Raw genomic sequence first — 20,287 nt, forward strand, 5'->3', positions numbered from 1 at the left:
CGGGGTCCCAGCCCCCCACCTGGGATCCCACCCCCACCCCAACAGTGGTAGGAAATCCAGGCAGTGACCATGTGACTGAGAACTCCAGGCATTGCAAGAAAAGATACTAGTTCTCTTGGACCATCCCTCCTCTCTTTTCTTTGCTTTTCCCTCCAAACCAAAAAGAGAAAGGAAAGTGAACACAGCCTCTTTGAACAATATGTCCAGTTATTTAACAAGGAAAAAGCTGGACGGGTGCCTGCTGCTGAAACTGCATTTGGCCTGCGAAACTGGAGAGACATCAGGGCGGGGGGAGGGGGGAGCAGGGGGGCCGCAGATCTGGACAGCGCACCAGCCGAGGAGACCAGAGCGGATGGCCGTGAGGGGAGGGAGCGTTGGGTGCGTGTGCCGGGCAGGGCACCCCTCTAGCTTGAGGCAGGAAAGCGTGGAGGGTGAGATGGTCCACACAACCAGAACACATCTTGCATTTCAGTGTTATCTGACAGGTGGCCACCTTTGTAGCCAGAGTCAGGCATGTGCTTGTGGGAGCAGGTGGCATGCTGATGGCCACTGAGGCTCTTGGGTAGGTGACCAAGGAGCAATGGGTGTGTCTACGGGTTCATCGTGGGGGTCCCCAGGCCTGGTCTCGGAACGGGCGCAGGGCCAGGCTTTCTGGGGGCGGAAGCACTCTAGCCCTCTTTTCTGGGGGTCCTGGAATTTCCAGGAAATTCATCGGGAACCCCAGCTCCTGAAATAAGCAGGGGAGTTGGCCTGGACAGACCTACCAGTGTCTGCCTGCCCTTTCCTGCTGTTTTCAGAACTGCATCTGACTCTGCTCTGTGTCAGGGGTCTTGTCCTTTACACATGTCCCCCAGCTCAACTTCACAGTAACCTCTGAGGCAAGAGCTGCCAAACCCAGTTTCCATCTTAAGAAAATGGAGTTGAGGCAGGTGGAGGGGCTGCCCAAGATCACACACACTCACTGTGGTCGTGGGGGACTTTGACCTCTCACCTGTTTGACCCAGAGCCACAGAATGACCACTGTCCTGCCCTGCAGCTTCCCTGACATCATGCAGCCTAGTTGGGAGGCCGTGTTGGGGGGAGCTGAACCCCTAATCTGCCCGTGTGCAGAAAACATGAGTGGCATCACCCCCAGAGCATGTATCAGGACATCCTGGCAGACTGCACTTCTACCAGCCTTTATTAATTACCGATCAACTTGGGTGGGGTCTTCCTCCACGCTTGGATCTGCCCGACTCACTTTAAACTTTGAGGCTGACAGAGCTAGGATGATGACCAGAGGGTGTGGACGCGATCTCAGGCCAGGAGGAGGGCAAGCTGGGCCTGCCGGGTGGTTCCTCCAAGATAAATCTTCTCCTGAGAGATTCAGAAGGCGGCTGCCACACCAGCCGCTTTGATCACACACACTGCCTCCCCCATCCCACATCTGGGAGATCAGTAAGAACATGGAGAGCTCCCAGAGAATTTCTGAGCACTCTGCTGTGGGCTCCCAGGGTTGAGCTGTTACTCTCTCCATCTTTACCTCCAGTTTGGGAAAGTGCGGGTTATTCCCGCCTCTTGGCCCAAGTGCTGAGAGGGATCGTCAGCAGCAGGACCCACAGTCCCCACAGCCCTGGGTCACACGGTCTGTTTCCCCTCCAGGTACCAGCAGCGCCGATGTCAAGGAGAACCGCAATGTGAGCAACCTGGAGGCCAGGCCACCACCAGCCGGGGACAGGACCCGAGGGGGCACGCCCGGCCTGAAGAGGAAGCGGCCACTGGAGGAGGGCAACGGCGGGCACCTGTGTCCCCTGAGGCTGCTGTGGCGGCGGCTCTCATGGTCCGTAGCACCCAAGAATGCACTGGTGCAGCTGCACGAGCTGCGACCAGGCCTGCAGTTCCGCATGGTGTCGCAGACCGGCCCGGTGCACGCGCCCATCTTTGCCGTGGCTGTGGATGTCAACGGGCTCACCTTCGAGGGCACCGGGCCCACCAAGAAGAAGGCCAAGATGCGGGCAGCCGAGCTGGCCCTCCGCTCCTTCGTGCAGCTCCCCAACGCTGGCCAGGCACCCCCAGCCCCCGGTGGCATGGCCCCTGACTTCACCTCCGACCAGGCTGACTTCCCCGACGCCCTGTTCCAGCGGTTCGAGCCTGCATCTCCCAGCGAGGGCTTCCCAGGCCGCCGCCCCCCCACCCCTGAGTGCCTGTCCACGGCCTGCCAGCGGGGCCGGCTCCTGGGCCACCCACTGGGCCTGGGCCTGGGGGCGCCCACGGCCCCCGGCACAGGGAACCCTGTGGTGCTGTTGAACGAGCTGCGCTCTGGCCTGCGCTATGTGTGCCTCTCAGAGCCTGAGAAGCGGCGAGCCCAGAGCTTCGTCATGGCAGTCAGCGTGGACGGGAGGACGTTCGAGGGCTCAGGACGCAGCAAGAAGCTGGCCAAGGGCCAGGCCGCCCAGGCCGCCCTGCAGGCCCTCTTCGACATCCGGCTGCCCAGCCACGTCCCCAGCAGGAGTAGAAGTCACCTCCTGCCCCAGGTGAGAGCCCTTGGGTGGCTGCCAGGGGGTGGAGCGGGGCGGGGGCAGCAGGTGGTCTCCCTGCTCCATCCCTATGTGCGGGGGGCCCCATGCCTCCCAGACAAGCAGATGTTGCCCCTCCTGCCTTGATGCAGAAGCCGAGCTTGGATTTGGGGACAGAGAGCCTGAAAGCAAATGTGGGAAGGAAAGGAATGCCAGGGGACTGGGCAAAGGTGATGGAGAGCTGGGCAGCCAGCTGTCTTGGCAACAGTGATGCTGACCACAAGGGACAGGGCAGTGGGGGGAGGGCTCCCTGCACTCGAGAGGGCGGCACAGCAGGACAGCCCGTCATTGGCGTGTTCAGTGCCCGTCGGCGTGTTTGATGCAGGTCAGCATGTTCAGTGCCTGTCAGCGTGTTCGGTGCCCATTGGTTTGTTTGGTGCCCATCGGCATGTTCGGTGCAGATTGGCATGTTTTGTGCAGTTGGTGAGTTTGGTGCAGGTCTGGGCTGCGTCTCTGATTCCGGGGCTGGAGTTCTGCTGGAACAGAGGGCTGGGTGGGCGAGGAGCTCAAGGGGGACCCGCCCCTCACTGCCTCGGGGGCTTTTCGCCCACAACACGTGGCACATCACGGAGCTCAGCCCTGCACAGGGGAGGCGTCCTGAGCACCGTCCTGGTATTGGGGCCTGTTCTCCTGCCTCCTCCTCCGCCTCCTCCTCCTTCTCCTCATCTATGAGCATTGTCCCCTCCGAGGTGACACAAGAAGTCCCCCTCATCCACTTCCTCATCAGTAGGAGAGAAGACTTTGCAGTTAAAGGCCCTCAGTCTGCACGAGGTCCCTAGTCAGAGCTCAGCACTTGTAAATCTCTGCCCAGACCAGGGCATCCTCATCTCATGGCACCTCACACAGAATCCACTGTTTGCCTCAGGAAGTCATGTGTCCACTAGAGGTGGACTCGGGGTGCTGGAGGGGTGCTGGACGGAGCCCTCCTATCAGATCACAGCCAGAAGCCAGCGTCCGTCCGTCCCTCTACCCATTTGTCCATCTGTCCATCCTCTCATCCGTCCAATGAGCAGTTCTCTGACTCTGGCAAGCACAGATCATGGACGGGTCCAGCGGGTATCGGTCTGGTCCCCACAACTCAGCCACTTGAGGGACAGAAATCACTGAATGGGGAACCCCGGGGGCAGCTGTTTCTCCTGCTACCTCTGCCTCCAATTCCTTCATTAATTTTCAAATGTTTACTGCACATTCTAGGAGCAAATTGGAGGGGTTGACCCGTTATCTCCCTGGGTCTTGCCTCCCACACAGCCTTAGATGACACACAGTGCGGACAGAGGCGAGTGTTTGGTGTTGGCGCGAGTCCTGGCCTGGAGCGTGGTGGCCCGGCTGTCTCTTCCTGACACCCCCACCCGTCTCTCTCCCTCTCCTCAGCCCAGTGTCTCCACCTCGCCTGTAGCTCTGACCCCCCAACACCTTCCAAGGAAGCCCCTCAGCCCCTCTCAGGCCGGGTGACCTGGGCTGCCCATGAAGGCCTCCCTCCCCTGCCCAACACTATTTAGTGAGCAGAGCCCTTCCTCCAATTCTTCTGTGCGCGCGCACACACACACACACACACACACACACACACACACCCCTGCATGAGGGCTGAAGGATGTCGGTGAGCCCGCCGTGACGCCTTTGCTTTCACGTTGTCGACCCTGAGCTCTCGAGACGCGGGAACCGGACGGCACCGCTGCTTTGTAACAGTCGTTTGACCCCAGAATGCAGCACGTCAGTGAAAGCTGCCACCGCTAAATAATTTTTCCCTGACAGTCGGCTAACACCCACCCGGATGATGGAGGGTACGGAGCAGCAGGAGGCTGCGGCCCATCCATCACCCTGGGCTGTCCTGGAGCGTGTTGCCCTCTCCCCTTTCAGCACCAGGCAACCTCCGGGGCCTTATTAAGTCCAGAGCCCACCTTGAACGTGGTCTAGATTCAGAGACTCCAGGGTCCCTGTAGACGCAGCTCCACTGCCTCCTCTGCCCGGGCGTCTATGCCATCTGCAATGCATCCTTTCCACTCATGCCAGTCCTGGTCACCAGGGTCACGACCTGTCACCCATGTAACCGTGCCACCAGCTCCTGTGTTAGGAGCCATGCCCCTGGCCCTGCTGTGCACACCCCCAGGAAGGTCTGCGAGGCCCCTGCCCGAGTCCAGGGCAGGTGGGGAGGGCAGCGTTCACCCTGGAGAGACCTGGCCTCTGGCTCTGGGGTATCCAGCTCAGGACTTGGTGCTTTCTGCCCTGGGGGCAGGCTCGGTGCACAGGACACCTGGGGTCTTGTTCGATGGTTCACTCTCCAGGCCCGCCAATACGATCAGTCAGCAGTGTGGGACTTCTGGCTGCAGGAAGCACAGGACCAGGTGTCTGCAGTGCTGAAGCCACGCAGGCAGATCAGGATCTTCCCTGGGTTGTTCAACCTCAGCCCAGAGCAGATCTCAGCAGGGCTGGCTCAGTGGGTCAGAGGCTCTGCCAATCCTGAGGACAACTCTGAGCAACTCAACCCCCTAGGAACCCCTCAGCCCAGACCCCAGGGATCCGCCCCCAGGGACCCCTGCCCTCGGTGCCCAGATACCACCCTCCTTGGACAAGTGAGGCATCTGTCCCTCCAGGCTGAGCACCCCTGTCCAGAAGGAAAGAGTCATTTAGGCTGGTTTTGGCCTTGAGTCTAAAGCAGTTCTGAAGAATAACATTCTCAATGAAGATTAAAATCATGGACATGTTGGATTTCCACCACCTCCTCAACACAAGGGGTGTCTAAGAACCAGGCTGGTCCCTCTCTTCAATTTCACAAGATCTGATTTCAGGTCTCTTTGCCAGAGTGATGAGAATACAACTTTATTAAATTCTCTACTGCCCAGCGCAGGCCTTAGTGAGTGGACACTGTGCAAACACCAGTGATGAGGTGCCCGTGGAGACCAGGGGGAGGTGGGGGACAGGCCTGAAGCTCAGATTTCCTCTAGGTTTAAAGAAGTGTGGACGCAATAAAAAGACCACGACAGAATATAAATGCTCGTTAGCTGGAACATCATTGTTAAAAGAGAAAAAGGTAAAAATCATAAGACCTGTGTCTCTGTGGTCATTCCTCACCCCTGGCATGAGAAGACTGGGATTCACAACAGCATTAAATTCTGCCAGAAAGCCTTGTCTCTCAGTGCTTCTGCTCTGTGGAAACGGAAGAGCATCAGTCACGTGATGGAGAAGAGAGTGACTGAAAGTTAAGTTGATGCTGGCGGGAAGGGGAGGGGAGATGGTGACACACGGCCCCTCGTGTGAAAACCACGGGCTTGTCTTGTTCCGAAGTCTTTCGCCCTCAGTGATGCCCTGTTTTTGTTTGTTTCCCTTTCTTTTTTAAAATTTCCATGTCAGGCTGCGGTGGTACTAACAGTGTCTGAAAGATTCAGTCAAATCAAGCAGCGCACTTTCTCCCCGAGGGTGGGAGGGTGTGCCTTTGAAACCAGCTACCAAGACTGCATGCTGATCAAGCCCTTTGCAGGTCTTCCCAGGGAGCGGATGGCCCGTTGGTCAGGTGCCCAGGGCACCTTCGCTGCTCCCTGGTGGCACAGCTCTCTGCTGGGAGGGGGAGCCAAGGGACATGTATCATCATGGAAATAAAACTGCCTCCAGAGGTCAGCCCTTTACTGCAAACTGGGATCTGAGCTCCCACACACGCCTAGGCTGTGGAATAGACCCGGGGCTGACTGCACATCAGCCGCACTTGGGACACAACAGAGCCCCTCCCCTGCTGCCCTGCCACCTCACAGGTTGCCTGGCTTCACGCCCCTGCTGACCTCCACCCTAACCGCAGAATATTCACTAGTGCCACCTCGACAGATCAGTAGGAGTGGGTCCTCAGATTTCAAATGGGCCTGAATTATACAGAGGGTGGAAATCACACCCGCTCAACACCATCCAAGATGTTTTCCCCTGAGGACACCCAAAAAAAGCAGTGGGACCCGGTGAGGCCCCCCCTCCTGAGCCCCAGTGGCCTCAGTCCCCCAAATGCTCCAGCCAGCTCTGCCCTGGCCATGTGTCTGCCACTGGGTCACAGGGGCCTATGGACCCAGCAGCCCATCCACCTCCCTTTCAGTGTTTCGTGCTTAGCCATGGCGATTCTCCCTGAGGCAAGGCCATGACTGCCCAGGAAGCCTCCCTGCATTCAGCTCCTTGGCTCCATCTGTGATCTATGGCCACAGACACCCTCTTGTGGTCCTTGTGGAGGAAAGAGCAGGCTTCTACCCTCCTGCCCGTCCAGCCAGTGCTGGCCTTCCTCACGTCTTCATCTCTCAGTAGAAGCACTGAATGCCAGACAGGAGTGATCCCCTGGCTGCTGTCCCCTGTCTCCAAAAACCCCTGCAGTGATGCTGCTGAAGGCTCTGAAGATGCTAGCAACACACTTGTGCATTGACAGTGTACACACAATGTGTACGCAATGTAACTTATATGATACAAGCTGTACACACAGTGTCTACACAATATAACTTATACAATCTATACAATGTATACACAATGTCTATACAATATAATTTATATGATACAATTTGTACAAGGTACAATGTATACACAATATAGCTTATATGATACAATCTGTACAATGTATAAAAAATATAATTTATATATTTTTGTACAATGTACACTCAATGTGTACACAATATAACTTATATGATACAATCTGTACAAAGTATATCCAATACAATTTACATGATACAATTTGTACAATGCACATACAATATAACTTTGATACAATGTACACCAATATGATTTATGTGATAGTATTTGTACAACTGTATACTCAATGTGTACACAATTTATATGATACAATCTATACAATGTACATACAGTATCTACAAAATATAATTTGTACAACACAACTTATCTAATGTATACACATTATACATTATATAATATAATATACTGTATACATTATATACTGTATAATGTATAATATAATCGTACAATACAGTATACACTTGTACACTTAAGCATGATGGATGCAATGTACCATCTACATTTATATAATAGCCCCAGCATCTGAATTTCTACTACAAAAAGTTTGATACAGTTAAAGTTAGAAGAGATAAATGTGTCTTTAAACCTGTATGTTCCCCATACAGTGTTTGGTGTCTTCAAATACGGTTAACATGAGTGTTGATCAATCAGGCAGAGGCTGTAAACCAAGCTTCCCTACTTGCTCGCGATTCCACAGCCACGACTAACATTGGCAAAGCCGGATGACCCATAGTGATGTGAGGAGCTGATATGTATCAGACACTGACGGTGTTACATGTTGCTGTACACACTTTACATATATCAGCACATCTGAGCCTCACAGAACCATCGAGGGGGCCCCACTCATGTTCCCATTGTGCAGACACGGGCCTAGGGGGCAGGAAAATGAAATTCTCCGGCCAAAGTCTGGCTGGTGAAGCTGGGAGGAGGACCGCAGGAAGGCGGAGGGCAGAGACCCTCCGTCAGGCTGCAGGCTGCCCTCCCTGAGTTCCCAACACTTTTACAGGTTTGTTGAGGAAATGGATCCACCTGAACAATGGGGCAGCGCATGGCCTGTCATAGTGGGAGTGACACAGGGGACACAGAGTGGGCCAGAGCAGGAGGGCCAGCAGCAGAAAGGGGGCTCCCAGGTCAGGGCCCCCAAAACAACAGAGCAGAGGAGCAAGCCGACTCCCTCATGAGAAGATCACCTTTGTCAGCACAGAGCCTGCCCTTGGCTGTGTAGACAGCAGGCTTTGTGGGGAGGGCTGGGCCCCCTCTTCCTTGGGGACACGTTGTCACAGTGAAGAGGACCGACAGTAGAAAAAACACGGCAACTGGGAGGAAGCCCACGTGCAAAAAGCCAGAGGAGGCAAAGGGGAGCATCCCCGGGGGGACAGCACCTCCACCCACAGAGCTGGGGGCCTGCACACGATGGAGGACTGATGCCCGGTGGCCATTTGCCTCTGCCCTGCCCCCAGGGATGGATTGCGGGGCAGCCCTGCTCCGCAGAGGTCCTGCTCCCTTTCTGCTTGGCCATGAACACCCTGTTGTCTCAGGAGACGGTCCTCGAGCAAGAAGCAAATTAACACTATTCTCGTCAGAAGCCGACGGCGCCCCGGCCCTGTGCTCAGGGGTAGGAAGCCTCCCTCAACGCCACGTGTGCACTCAGGAGAGCAGGGGCGTGTCGCCAGTGGCCACACCATCCCTCTCTGAGTGGCCAGGACACCTGTGCCTGAAGAAAGCCCGCCGTCTAAATGGACGTGTCGACTGGACAATTGTCAAAGTGTGGCACAAACCCCCTCTACCGGGGGCTGGTTGGTATTGGGGCCGTATTTGGTGGTGTTTGTCTTTCATAATCAAAGCAGCCGGGAGGCAAGCAGGAATACAGCCCAGGGGCTGTGTGGGCAATTACACAAATGAGGACAGGGATGGACAGAGGCTCCGACGGCTCCAGGAGGAAGGAGGCCCAACAACAAGGCGCCCGCCTGCTTCCCTGAGTCAGCTCAGCAGAGGTGTGGCTGTGCCAGCATCTACCCTGCTGCAGACTGTATCTCATCCACTTTTCTCCAGGCAGAGAGTCGGCTTCAGGGAAAAGCTGTTGTGGGCTGCACGTGACGCTGCGTGGGCTGCATGTGACCCTGCAGACAGGCTGTGGGGGGGGCAGGGCGGAGAGTGGTCAGCCAGGAAAGAGACGCCAACAGACAACAAAGCCATGAGCCATCTAACCAAGAATTGAAAAGAGTCTTGGGAGGGAACAATGCTTTGACTTCAGACTATGGGACCACAGAACCTGCTGGTGACTGTAGATGAATCCAGACTGACATGAATGTCCAGGTGGGCAGCTGGCAGATCCCAGCCTCCAAGCCCTACAGACAGCACCTGCCCGCCACTCCCCAGGTCGAATGGCTGGGACAAGAAGGCAAGGAAAGTTGTCTCCTTCCAGCCTAAAAACCGTTGGCCCCACCACTCCGTCCACTCTGAGAAACATGAAGGAGCCTCCCAGAGGCCTGGACTATTGCCAGCTTTCATCATAGGAGCTGTGGCTGGGAGGAGCCACCCAAAATGGGAAGTTCACACAATGAAAAAATTCCACATCATTCTAGACAACACTTTGGATGGCCAGTTGGGCCTGATTCAATTGGGCAGCTGGGCCTGATTCAAAAAAGTTACATATAACTTTTGGTTACATATAAAACTCACAAAACAGGTCTTTAAGTAAAAAGGGATAAATCTGTTGGAATTCATTCTGAAATGGCCCAGCTCCGGGGTCTCCTGAGTCTGGCTCTGCTGTCAGGCCACCTGCTCTGTCTCCGTGGTCAGGGGGAGCTCAGCAGAGAGGGGAGGGGCTGCCTGTGCAGAAAAGGCCACGGCCCCTGAGAACAGCTGATGGAGACCAGAAGTAATGAGCCGAAACTTCCCGAAAGTAATTCTTCCCCAGACTAAGGACAATAATAAAACTCTGCCTGACATGGGCTACCCTCGGAGGACTAAGACAGGGTAATTTTTTCTGCAGAGAACTTCTGTGGTCTTCTGAGGGCAACTGGGCTGCAGGAAGTGTCTCTCTGAGAGGAACACCTCGTAATTCACGAGCAGCTGAGCCTAAACGGAGTTGCAAAGGTCGTTCTTACTTTATAACAAGAAGAAATATTCCAAGAACCCTCAAGCCCTTCATTTTCCTCCCACAGCCATGCGGTGCCCATGCATCATAATACAGAATTATCTGCCTTTCTAAAGCAAGGATTCTGACTTTATGAATATTTGGGGTTCACATGATGTTTGAGAAATCTGAAGGGGTGCAGTGAATGGCACTGCTTAATATCCTTCAACTGCTTAACGTCCTTAATGTTCTTCAACTGCTCAGGGCATTAAAAAGGCACCAAAAATAAATAAATAAATAAATAGGCACCAAGTACGGAAAACCTGAACAAACAAAGATAAACATGATAAAATGCATTAAGTCACAGTGAGCATGAGAGACAGACAGGAAAATCATCACGATAACGAGGTAATCGCCTTAATGGAGGTGCTGCAGCATTCCGTTGGGGTGTGTCTGATTACTAAAGGGAGTGACATTTTAAATGTGTCACAGAGCCCCATGGTCTGGGAGCCTCCTCGGGGATGTTATAGGAGCGCAGAGAGTAGTTCTGAAATGAGCTGGTGCTGCATTTATGCATTCCATGAATTTGGATGACTGCGAGTTGGAGTTTCTGAAAACGGGGGACACATCTAGAAATCACTGGGTTTCACAACCAAATTCTTTTTGAATAAGAGTTAATTATGTTTTCAGTTGTAATGAAGATATGTGGAAACACGCTATGAATGGTCATATTAACCACAGCAGCCAAATGTTAAGACCCACGTGGCAGGCAGTTTATTGTGATGCAAACAAGTCTGAGCTGCTTGCGCTAAATAAGATGAGCCAGGCAAAGAGCTCAAGAATGAGAAAAAAGAATGAGAAAACTGGGGGCTGCAAATTTTGCCTTGATGACTTCTGAAATCCGAGAAAAGTGACAGAGTTCTTCCTGTTTAGGCAGGAACTGATTTATTCTTATTTAAGACATATCGAAATATTTCCTAAAGTTTAGAAAAGGCATAAATGACAGTCAAGATTTGTTCATAGTCCCACCGATGGCTTGCCAATAGCAGGCCCACTGGCAAAGACATTGGTTTCCATGTATCCATCCATCCATCCATCCATCATCCTACACATATTTAAGGGGCCGCACTCTGCCCCAGGCAATGTGCCAGGTGCTGGGAACACACAGAATTGTATAAGAGGAAGCTCTGGCCCTTGAGTGTTTTCCAAGTTGTGGCCCAATGTCTCCTATGTAAGGTTTGCCTGGGCACCATGTTTAAGAGAGAACCTGGCCCTTACTCTGAAATCACCAAATCAGAATATCTTGGGCTGCATTTTTAACAAGTCCTCCAAATGATTCTTAGTCCTGCTAAAACTTCGTAATGAACACTGGGGAAGGGTGTAAATGAGAACAAGATACAAAACGTTCAGAGAGGAAGCCAGTGCAGAGGTAACTCCTGCTACACTCCGGCTACTTGTTACCTCTTGTTTCAGAACCTGAGTGATAAGCACATCTGTTACGGGGGTCATCTGCACTAACAGAAGGACCACGAGGCTGCTTGGGTCCAGTTCCCTGTTTCACCAGGCGGGCAGCAGAGGCAGGAGGGGCAGATTCGGGGTTCAGTTCAGCTGCCTTTATGCCCCCTCCAATGGGAGGTCACTGCAGCTCAAGAGTGATAGAGCAGGGGTCCAGACAAAGGGACAGACAGAGGGACAGGCAGGGGACAGACAGGGGGACAGAGGAGGGGAACAGACAGAAGACAGACAGGGGGTCAGACACGGGGACAGAGAGGGAGACAGACAGAGGACAGGGGACAGACAGGGGGACAGACATGGAGACAGACAGGGGGACAGACAGGGGACAGACAGGGAGACAGAGAGGGAGACAGACAGAGGGACAGACAGGGGGACAGACAGGGGACAGACATGGAGACAGACAGGGAGACAGATGGGGGACAGACAGGGGACAGACAGGGGGACAGAGAGGGGGACAGACAGGGGGACAGACATGGAGACAGACAGGGGGACAGGGGGGGGGGGGGGGGACGGGGGGGGGGGGGGAGACAGACAGGGGACAGACAGGGGGACAGAGGGGACAGACAGACAGAGAGGGGACAGACAGGGGGACAGACAGAGGGGACAGACAGGGGGACAGAGAGGGGACAGACAGGGGACAGACAGGGGGACAGACAGGGGACAGACAGGGGACAGACAGGGGACAGACAGGGAGACAGAGGGGAGACAGACAGGGGACAGACAGGGGACAGACAGGGACAGACAGGGGACAGAGAGGGAGACAGACAGGGGACAGACAGGGGGACAGAGAGGGAGACAGACAGGGGACAGACAGGGGGACAGGGGGACAGAGAGGGAGACAGACAGGGGACAGACAGGGGGACAGAGAGGGAGACAGACAGGGGACAGACAAGGGGACAGACAGGGGACAGACAGGGGGACAGACAAGGAGACAGACAAGGGACAGACAGAGGGACAGAGAGGTGGACAGACAGGGGGACAGAGAGGGAGATAGGGGACAGACAGGGGGACAGACATGGAGACAGACAGGGGGACAGACAGGGGACAGACATGGAGACAGGGAGACAGACGGGGGACAGACAAGGGACAGAGAGGTGGACAGACAGGGGGACAGACATGGACACAGATGGGGTCAGAGAGAGAGACAGACAGGGGGACAGATATGGAGACAGACAGGGGGACAGACAGGGGGACAGAGAGGGAAACAGACAGGGGGACAGACAGGGGGACCGATAGGGAGACAGATAGGGGGGACAGACAGGGGGACAAAGAAAGGACAGAGAGGTGGACAGACTGGAGAGCCAGGGAAACAGACAGGGAGACGGTCAGGGGAACAGACAGGGAAACAGACGGGGGGACAGACGGGGGACAGATTAGGGGCCAGACGGGGGGACAGACGGGGGACAGATAGGGGCCAGACGGGGGGACAGATGGGGGACAGATAGGGGACAGACGGGGGGAAGATGGGGACAGACAGGGGGACAGATGGGGGGACAGGCAGTGGACACGCAGAGGGACAGGCAGCGGGGTCAGCTGGCCTCTGAGCGCTGTCTCGTCTCGAGCATCCAGGGCAGACAGCGCAGTCCCCCGCGTGTCTCTGGGGGGTCTTCCGCGCCGTTCCCCCGCCCACCCTCCTTCCTCTGTGCTTTGTCTTTGTTTTCCTGCGATGTTTTTTCTGTTCAACACAAATGCTCTGCCTGTTTATAAGTGTTAAGTGTTGGCAGGATGAGAAAAAGTAGAGATGTGAAGACAGTCACCTCCTGAGACCACAATCACCCTCGTGACTCTGAGCTAGTCCACTGCAAACAGCGGTGGGGTCGACATGGTGGCCAGGACGTGGACCCAGAACCCAGTGTCTGGGCCTGACTCTCGTTCGTCCACCATGCCATCTACATGCCTGCAGGCCCCAGGCCCACTCCCACTGCCCTTGGAGGCTGGGAAGGTCAGGGTGCCAAGACACGGGGCTCAGTGGGGGCAAATCCAGACGTCTGGTGCACATGGGGGCACGGTCCCTCTGGCAACGCAAGGCAAAGTCTGGTTGGTGGAGTGTCGTGTAAAAAGGAACAATTACAGCCCCAAAGTCACTGAAACCACGGAGCGAGAGCAGAAACTGAGCACCCTCGGCTGGGCCGGGCACGTCGGGGGAGGTGGCGGTGGGTGAGAGATGGGCCAGCACCCCCCTCAGAGCTTGGGCCTGAGCTCCAAGATGCTCGCTTGCAGCCAGAATGAGGGCCCCATGCTGCCGCCAGCAGAAGTGTCTGAGGGTTGGCTATGTGGGCAGTTTCTTACCTTCTTCTAAGGATAGGCAGGAGACAGGCAACAGCGTGGAAAACCTAGAATATAGGAGAGGGAAAGGGTAACTATGAATCAGATCAATGTCTTTTAGTCCATACGTCAGCAAAATAAATTGAAAATCTGGGATTCTTTCTCAAATAAATTGATTCATCCTGTCCAAATTCACTAAAGTAACCAGTTAGTCATTTCTGTATTGAACAGGTAACATCACAGAACCAAAATCACAAAGATGTATAAAAGAGGGGGTGGGGTAGGTGGAAGGCTGTGGTCCTCAATGGCATGAATCCCTCGCCTTCAACAGGCAAGCACCTGCACTGTCCTAGGGTCCTTTGAATTTTATGTCCAACCATCAAAAATACACCATTCTCGGTTGGAATATTTGACATGTATTAGACACCAAAACATTGGAGAAGGAAATGGCAACCCACTCCAGTGTTCTTGCCTGGAGAATCCCAGGGATGGGGGAGCCTGGTGGGCTGCCGTCTATGAGGTCGCACAGAGTTGGACACGACTGAAGCAACTTAGCAGCAGCAGCAGCAGACACCAAAATAACGCCAATGGTTGAAAGCATTTCCAGGCTTCCCTCTGCAGATTTGGGATTTTAACTCTCAGGGTCACTGATCTTCATGTTTACACGTTTCAGTTCAGTTCAGTTCAGTCGCTCAGTCGTGTTCGACTCTTTGCGACCCCATGAATCGCAGCACGCCAGGCCTCTCTGTCCATCACCAACTCCCGGAGTTCACTCAAGTGGAGAAATCGGGAAATGATATTCTGAGTCTAATGAATCCACATCTTATACAGCGTCTTGATGTTGACGAGATCAGCTTTTCTGGAAGCAAACAGCCCAAATGGCAACCACCATGTCTCCTGGAAAGGAGATTCCAGAAAAACCCCTAGAAGCTTTCTAAGAAATCCTGAGTGGACGAGTCTGTGGACACGTGCTGATTAGCGCAGTGCGCTGAAGTCCCAAAGTGTGGAAGGTGTAGACGGTTGAGAACCTAGACATTTCAAAACTTTGTATTTTAATCTCAGTAGTTTATAACAATTTTATTGAGATATAAATCAGATAGCATAAAATTCTTCTTTTTAAAGTGGTTTGTGGCATATTCCCAGAGTTCTGCAGCCACCATTATGTCTAATCTTAAGACATTTTATCCTTAAAGCCCACCAGTACTTTCCCCTCCCCCAGGCCCGGCCACCACTCACCCACTTTCTCTCTCTTAGGATTCGCCTATTCTGGATGTTTCATGTAAATGGATTCACATAATACGTGACGTTGTCCGGCTTCTTTCATGGAGCATAATGTTTTTCAAGCCCATCATGTTATATAATGTATTTCATTTATTTTTATGCCAAATGATACTCCATTTTTATGGATTTACCTAGTTTTATTTATCTATGTAAGATAATACTTATCTATGTGGGCTTCCCTGATAGCTCAGTTGGTAAAGAACCCACCTGCAATGCAGGAGACCCCGGTTCAATTCCTGGGTCAGGACTATTCACTGGAGAAGGGATAGGCTACCCACTCCAGTATTCTTGGGCTTCCCTTGTGGCTCAGCTGGTAAAGAATCCACCAGAAATGCGGGAGACCTGGGTTTGATCCCTGGGTTGGGAAATCCCCTGGAGAAGGGAGCTGCTACCCACTCTAGTATTCTGGCCTGGAGTATTCCACAGACTGCATAGTCCATGGAGTCGCAAAGAGTCAGACATGACTGAGCAGCTGTCACTTCACATTTATCCACGTGTTAGTCCATTCAGCGTTTGGGTTGTTCCACTTTAGCTACTATGAGTAATGCTACTGTGCACATTCTGGCGCACACGTCTGTGTGGACATATTTTTCATTCCTCTTGGGTAGATACCTCACTGTGGAACTGCTGTTTCGAAATGTATTTAACATTTTAAGAAACTTCCAAACTCTTTTCAAACTGACTGCATTGTTTTGCAATCCCACTAGCAGCGTATGAGGCTCTGACGTCTCCACAAGCGCGTCGTCTTTGTTTCAGCCAACCCAGTAGGTGGAAATTACGTCTCACAGGAGTGTGGACTTGCATTGCTCTGATGACTGAGGATACTGAGTGCCTTTCAATGCGCTGCGTGCTGGTGCTCTTCTCTGGAGAAATACCTATCCAGACCCTTGAACTGTTTCCCTTAGGTCTTTCTTGCTGAACTCAGCAAGAAAGATGCGCCTCTGAAAGCAAGTGGGTCTGACATGAGCTGTGGGTTTTGATAGAGGCTCCTTGTCAGGCTGAGGAAGTCCCCATCTGTCCCCCGTCTGTGGAATGTATCTCACTGCTTTATAATTTGTGTATTTGTGTACTAGTAGCATGAATAGAATGGTTTATGTCATCTGGAAATGAATTAAAACGCATATAGGGAGTGAATGTCCAAAACAACTTCAGGCATTCTCGTTATAATCAGAAAGTCTGGACATCCCTGGGTTCCAACACAACATCTGCAAGGCCGTGCTGGTGGACCGCCTGCCCTGGAGAGGCCATGCCCACACACGTGCTCCAGTCTGTCAACGTCAGTCCACACCTGAGCAGAAACCAGGAGAGCGCATGGCTAACCGGAAACCAGCTAAGCGCATGGCTGAGTGGACCCGCCTGTGTCTCTCCTGGCTGCAGACACGAGAAAACCAGGATGAGGCTTAGTGACCATCCAGTCAGCCCCTACTTGTCTGGAAATACCACATAAGGAAGTACCCTTTCAGGGGGACACTGGACACCGACCCTGCCCCTTCAGTCCTGAAAAGCACTCCCTAGGATGAGTCCTAAGTCCCCAGTCACAGGTCGCCATCCTGGGTCTTCTGAACCCGGTCGTGCCCCACCCGCCGAGCTTGGCTGGCCCCGGACACCCAGCATCGGGGTCGGCACATGGCTGGGAGGCTCTCTGCCTCAAGGCGCCATGTGTGGGTCTCAAAGGGGCTGAGAGGCAGTGCTCTGGGGCAGTCACTGTAGTGCCAGGGTGCCATGCATGGGAACTGTGCATCCCCACGAGTGTGTGGAGCAGGGAGTCAGGCAGGAGCCATGGCCGGAAGGACTGTGGCTGAGACATGGACAGAGGGCAGTGCGGTCAGCGTGTGAGCCTTTGCAGACAGTCCTGCTGCCTGGAGCCAGCCCCTCACTAGGTAGACAGTGGCTCCAACACTGGAAATGTCAGTGTATTCGGTTTCCAATCTGAAATATTTTGAACACATGATACATTTTAATAGATTTAATTATTTAAACTTTTAAGGATCACTGAAACAGATTTAATAGCAGAAGTTTTTCTTATTATTTTTATCCCACTTTCATTGTTGTGAACGCCTGGATTTCCATTTAGAAATAGTCTGACAGCTTTTACATCTCAACTGGCAGCAGGCTCAGAATGCGAGGCGGCTGCCAAGGGCTCTCTGTCATGCTGAAATGCAATATTGTGGCGCTTTGCTAAACCCTTTCTCTACAAAGCTGCCAGCGGCTGCACGCCTGCAAGTGTGAACTTTGTGCTGAATCTGAGAACCAGCCGAGCCCTATCGGTCACGAATTAGCAAACACGGCCCTCTGCAGCCCCTGCCCTGGGGCTGTCTCTTGATGAACAAAGTGAAGGCAGAGTTTTCAGCGTGGAGCTCCTGGGGTGGGTTTGGCACACACACTGCTAGGAGGTGGCAGGATATCTCCCCGTGTTACAGACCATCGGGTGGCTGGGCCCTGCTCTGGGAAGATCTACAAAAAAGCATGATAACAGCAACGCTGAAACCCGTGACATGGTTTGAACTGTTCAAAAACAAAACAGGGAGAGCACTGGCTGGTGTGGGGTGAGGGGCCAAGCCCTGCGTGGTTTATTCCATGAGCGTGTGGAGTACAGGCCTTGCTCTCGTGATGCCCCAGCTACTGAAAGGGCACAGAGTGGGGCGGGGGTCCACGGATTCCCTAACAGACCACAGCCTGGAACCGTCCTCCGAGGCTGACGAGTCCTTTCTCATTGGGGTTGCTGGCATCCACCGTGACCCGCACAGACCCCCAGGGTTTCGTACCCCACCCCATGGAAGCAAACTTACACCCTCAAGAGTTTATCTCCACATCCGCACAAGTGGTGTCCACTTTTCATGGTTCCTGGGACTCTGGGTGCAGGTCCCCACAGTTTTCCGACTCGACTATATCCACACCACCTGCCCCCAAGACACATTATCCTGCACCTAGAATCCTGATGGTGTCTGAGTTGGTACAGTTCTTAACTAAGAACTACCAGTTGAACCTGAACCAGTCATTCTTCTCCACTTGAGGGAGGGCATTCTGCCTTCACTAAGGTCAGCCCAGGCCAGGGTTCCAAGACTGACCTCATGGAAAGGCCAGCTCACACCAAAGTGGCACCTGTGTGATGATGTCATGGGGACAGGCAGGCACTGGCCCTTCCATCTGGCAGATTTATTCACTCAGATAAATCACATCTTCTGTCTCTTAAATTCAGCTCTCCAGGAAGCCCCATTTTGACATTTGCTTATTAACCAAGACCTGCTCTGTTCTTTGTGGAGTCGAGGTAGGCAGGGAGCCTACACGGGCCTGGCGCCCACCAGAGACGAGGTGCCCATGGTCAGTAATCCCAGAGACATTCACGCACATCCACGTGGTGATTCCACCCTGGGAATACATCCAAAGGAAATGATTTGCATTGGTGAAGGATGAGACAAGGTGGTTCTGTCTACCAGACAGGAATTGAACCATACCAACTGGAGGTATTTATCCTCTAGTCCCCAAGGGGCAGGGTGTGACAGGAGCCAACTGACACAAGGTGAGGACACTCAGGCTCTGGACAGAGGGGAAGCAGGCATGCACAATCACCAGCCCCCATAAAAGGAAAAACACCAGCTGTCAGCCCATCAGACGCAAGAGTCACCTTTGCAGTGAGTTCTTATCAATGGAGCTACTAAGTTCATGATCATTTCGTGGGAGATTGTGCTAATCCATCGTCACTGGCTGCGTACATCTTTTGTCCCTTTTTTTAAAATTATGATGATGAAGGGTTTTTGAAGCAGAGAAAATTATAATTTCTATACAGTTAGAACTGGTCATGGAACAACAGACTGATTACAAATTGGGAAAGGAGTATGTCAAGGCTGTATATTGTCACCCTACTTATTTAACTTATATGCAGAGTACATCATGAGAAACGCTGGGCTGGATGGAGCACAAGCTGGAATCAAGCCTGTTGGAAGAAATATCAGTCACCTCAGATATGCAGAATGACACCACACTTATGGCAGAAAGTGAAGAAGAACTAAAGAGCCTCATGATGAAAGTGAAAGAGGAGAGTGAAAAAGTTGGCTTAAAACTCAACATTCAGAAAACTAAGGTCATGGCATCTGGCCCCATCACTTCTTGGCAAATAGATGGGGAAACAGTGGAAAAAGTGAAAGACTTTATTTTGGGGGGCTCCAAAATCACTGCGGATGGTGACTGCAGCCATGAAATTAAAAGACACTTGCTCCTTGGAAGGAAAATTATGACCAACCTAGACAACATATTAAAAAGCAGAGACATCACTTTGCCAACAAAGGTCCATCTAGTCAAAGCTATGTTTTTTCCAGTAGTCATGTATGGATGTGAGAGTTGGACCAAAAAGAAAGCTGAGCACCAAACAATCGATGTTTTTGAACTGCAGTGTTGGTGAAGACTCTTGAGAGTCCCTTGGACTGCAAGGAGATCCAACCAGTCCATCCTAAAGGACATCAGTCCTGAATATTCATTGGAAGAACTGCTGTTGAAGCTGAAACTCCAATACTTTGGCCACCAGATACAAAGAACTGACTCACTGGAAGAGACCTTGATGCTGGGAAAGATTGAAGGTGGGAGGAGAAGGGTACAACAGAGAATGATATGGTTGGATGGCATCAACAATTCGATGGACATGAGTTTGAGTAAACTCTGGGAGTTGGTGATGGACAGGGAAGTCTGGCGTGCTGCAGTCCATGGGGTCACAAACAGTAGGACATGACTGAGTGACTAAACTGAACTGATGAAGTCAATCTGTTGGATATATGATTTATTCTCTGCTTCTCTGCTTGGAAAGATCTTTTCCACCCACCCTGGGGAGCCTGGTAAACACTCACTGTGGTTTACCTCAGCTATTTTTATGCTTTATCCCAGCCACATATTTTGAGGTGTTAGCCAAAGGCAAGATACTGCTTGCTTACCATCATCCTGGAAACCTTCGTGAGGACTTTCCTCCCTGCCTCTGATGTTTTCCCTCCCACACATTTGTACACGTGATGAAGTCTGTCCCAGGCATATAGGCCCGGGCTCCCTCTTGAGCTGGTTTCCCAAGGTGTACTCGCTGTTGTTACTCTCTAGGGTGTGGCAACCTCTGACCCTCTGC

The 20,287-nt window shown here is 52.8% G+C and overlaps 1 protein-coding gene across 1 annotated transcript in view; it reads left to right on the forward strand.

Moving 5' to 3' along the window:
• ADARB2 (adenosine deaminase, RNA specific B2 (inactive)) overlaps positions 1–20,287 on the forward strand; it is a 240,173-nt gene that overhangs the window by 167,372 nt on the left and 52,514 nt on the right. The window contains exon 3 of the mRNA XM_018057337.1: positions 1,642–2,513. Coding sequence (XP_017912826.1) covers positions 1,642–2,513 — 872 coding nt within the window. The remainder of the gene's footprint in view (positions 1–1,641; positions 2,514–20,287) is intronic.

Source organism: Capra hircus, chromosome 13 (genome assembly GCF_001704415.2).
Source record: "Capra hircus breed San Clemente chromosome 13, ASM170441v1, whole genome shotgun sequence".
Classification (NCBI taxonomy): Eukaryota; Metazoa; Chordata; class Mammalia; order Artiodactyla; family Bovidae; genus Capra; species Capra hircus.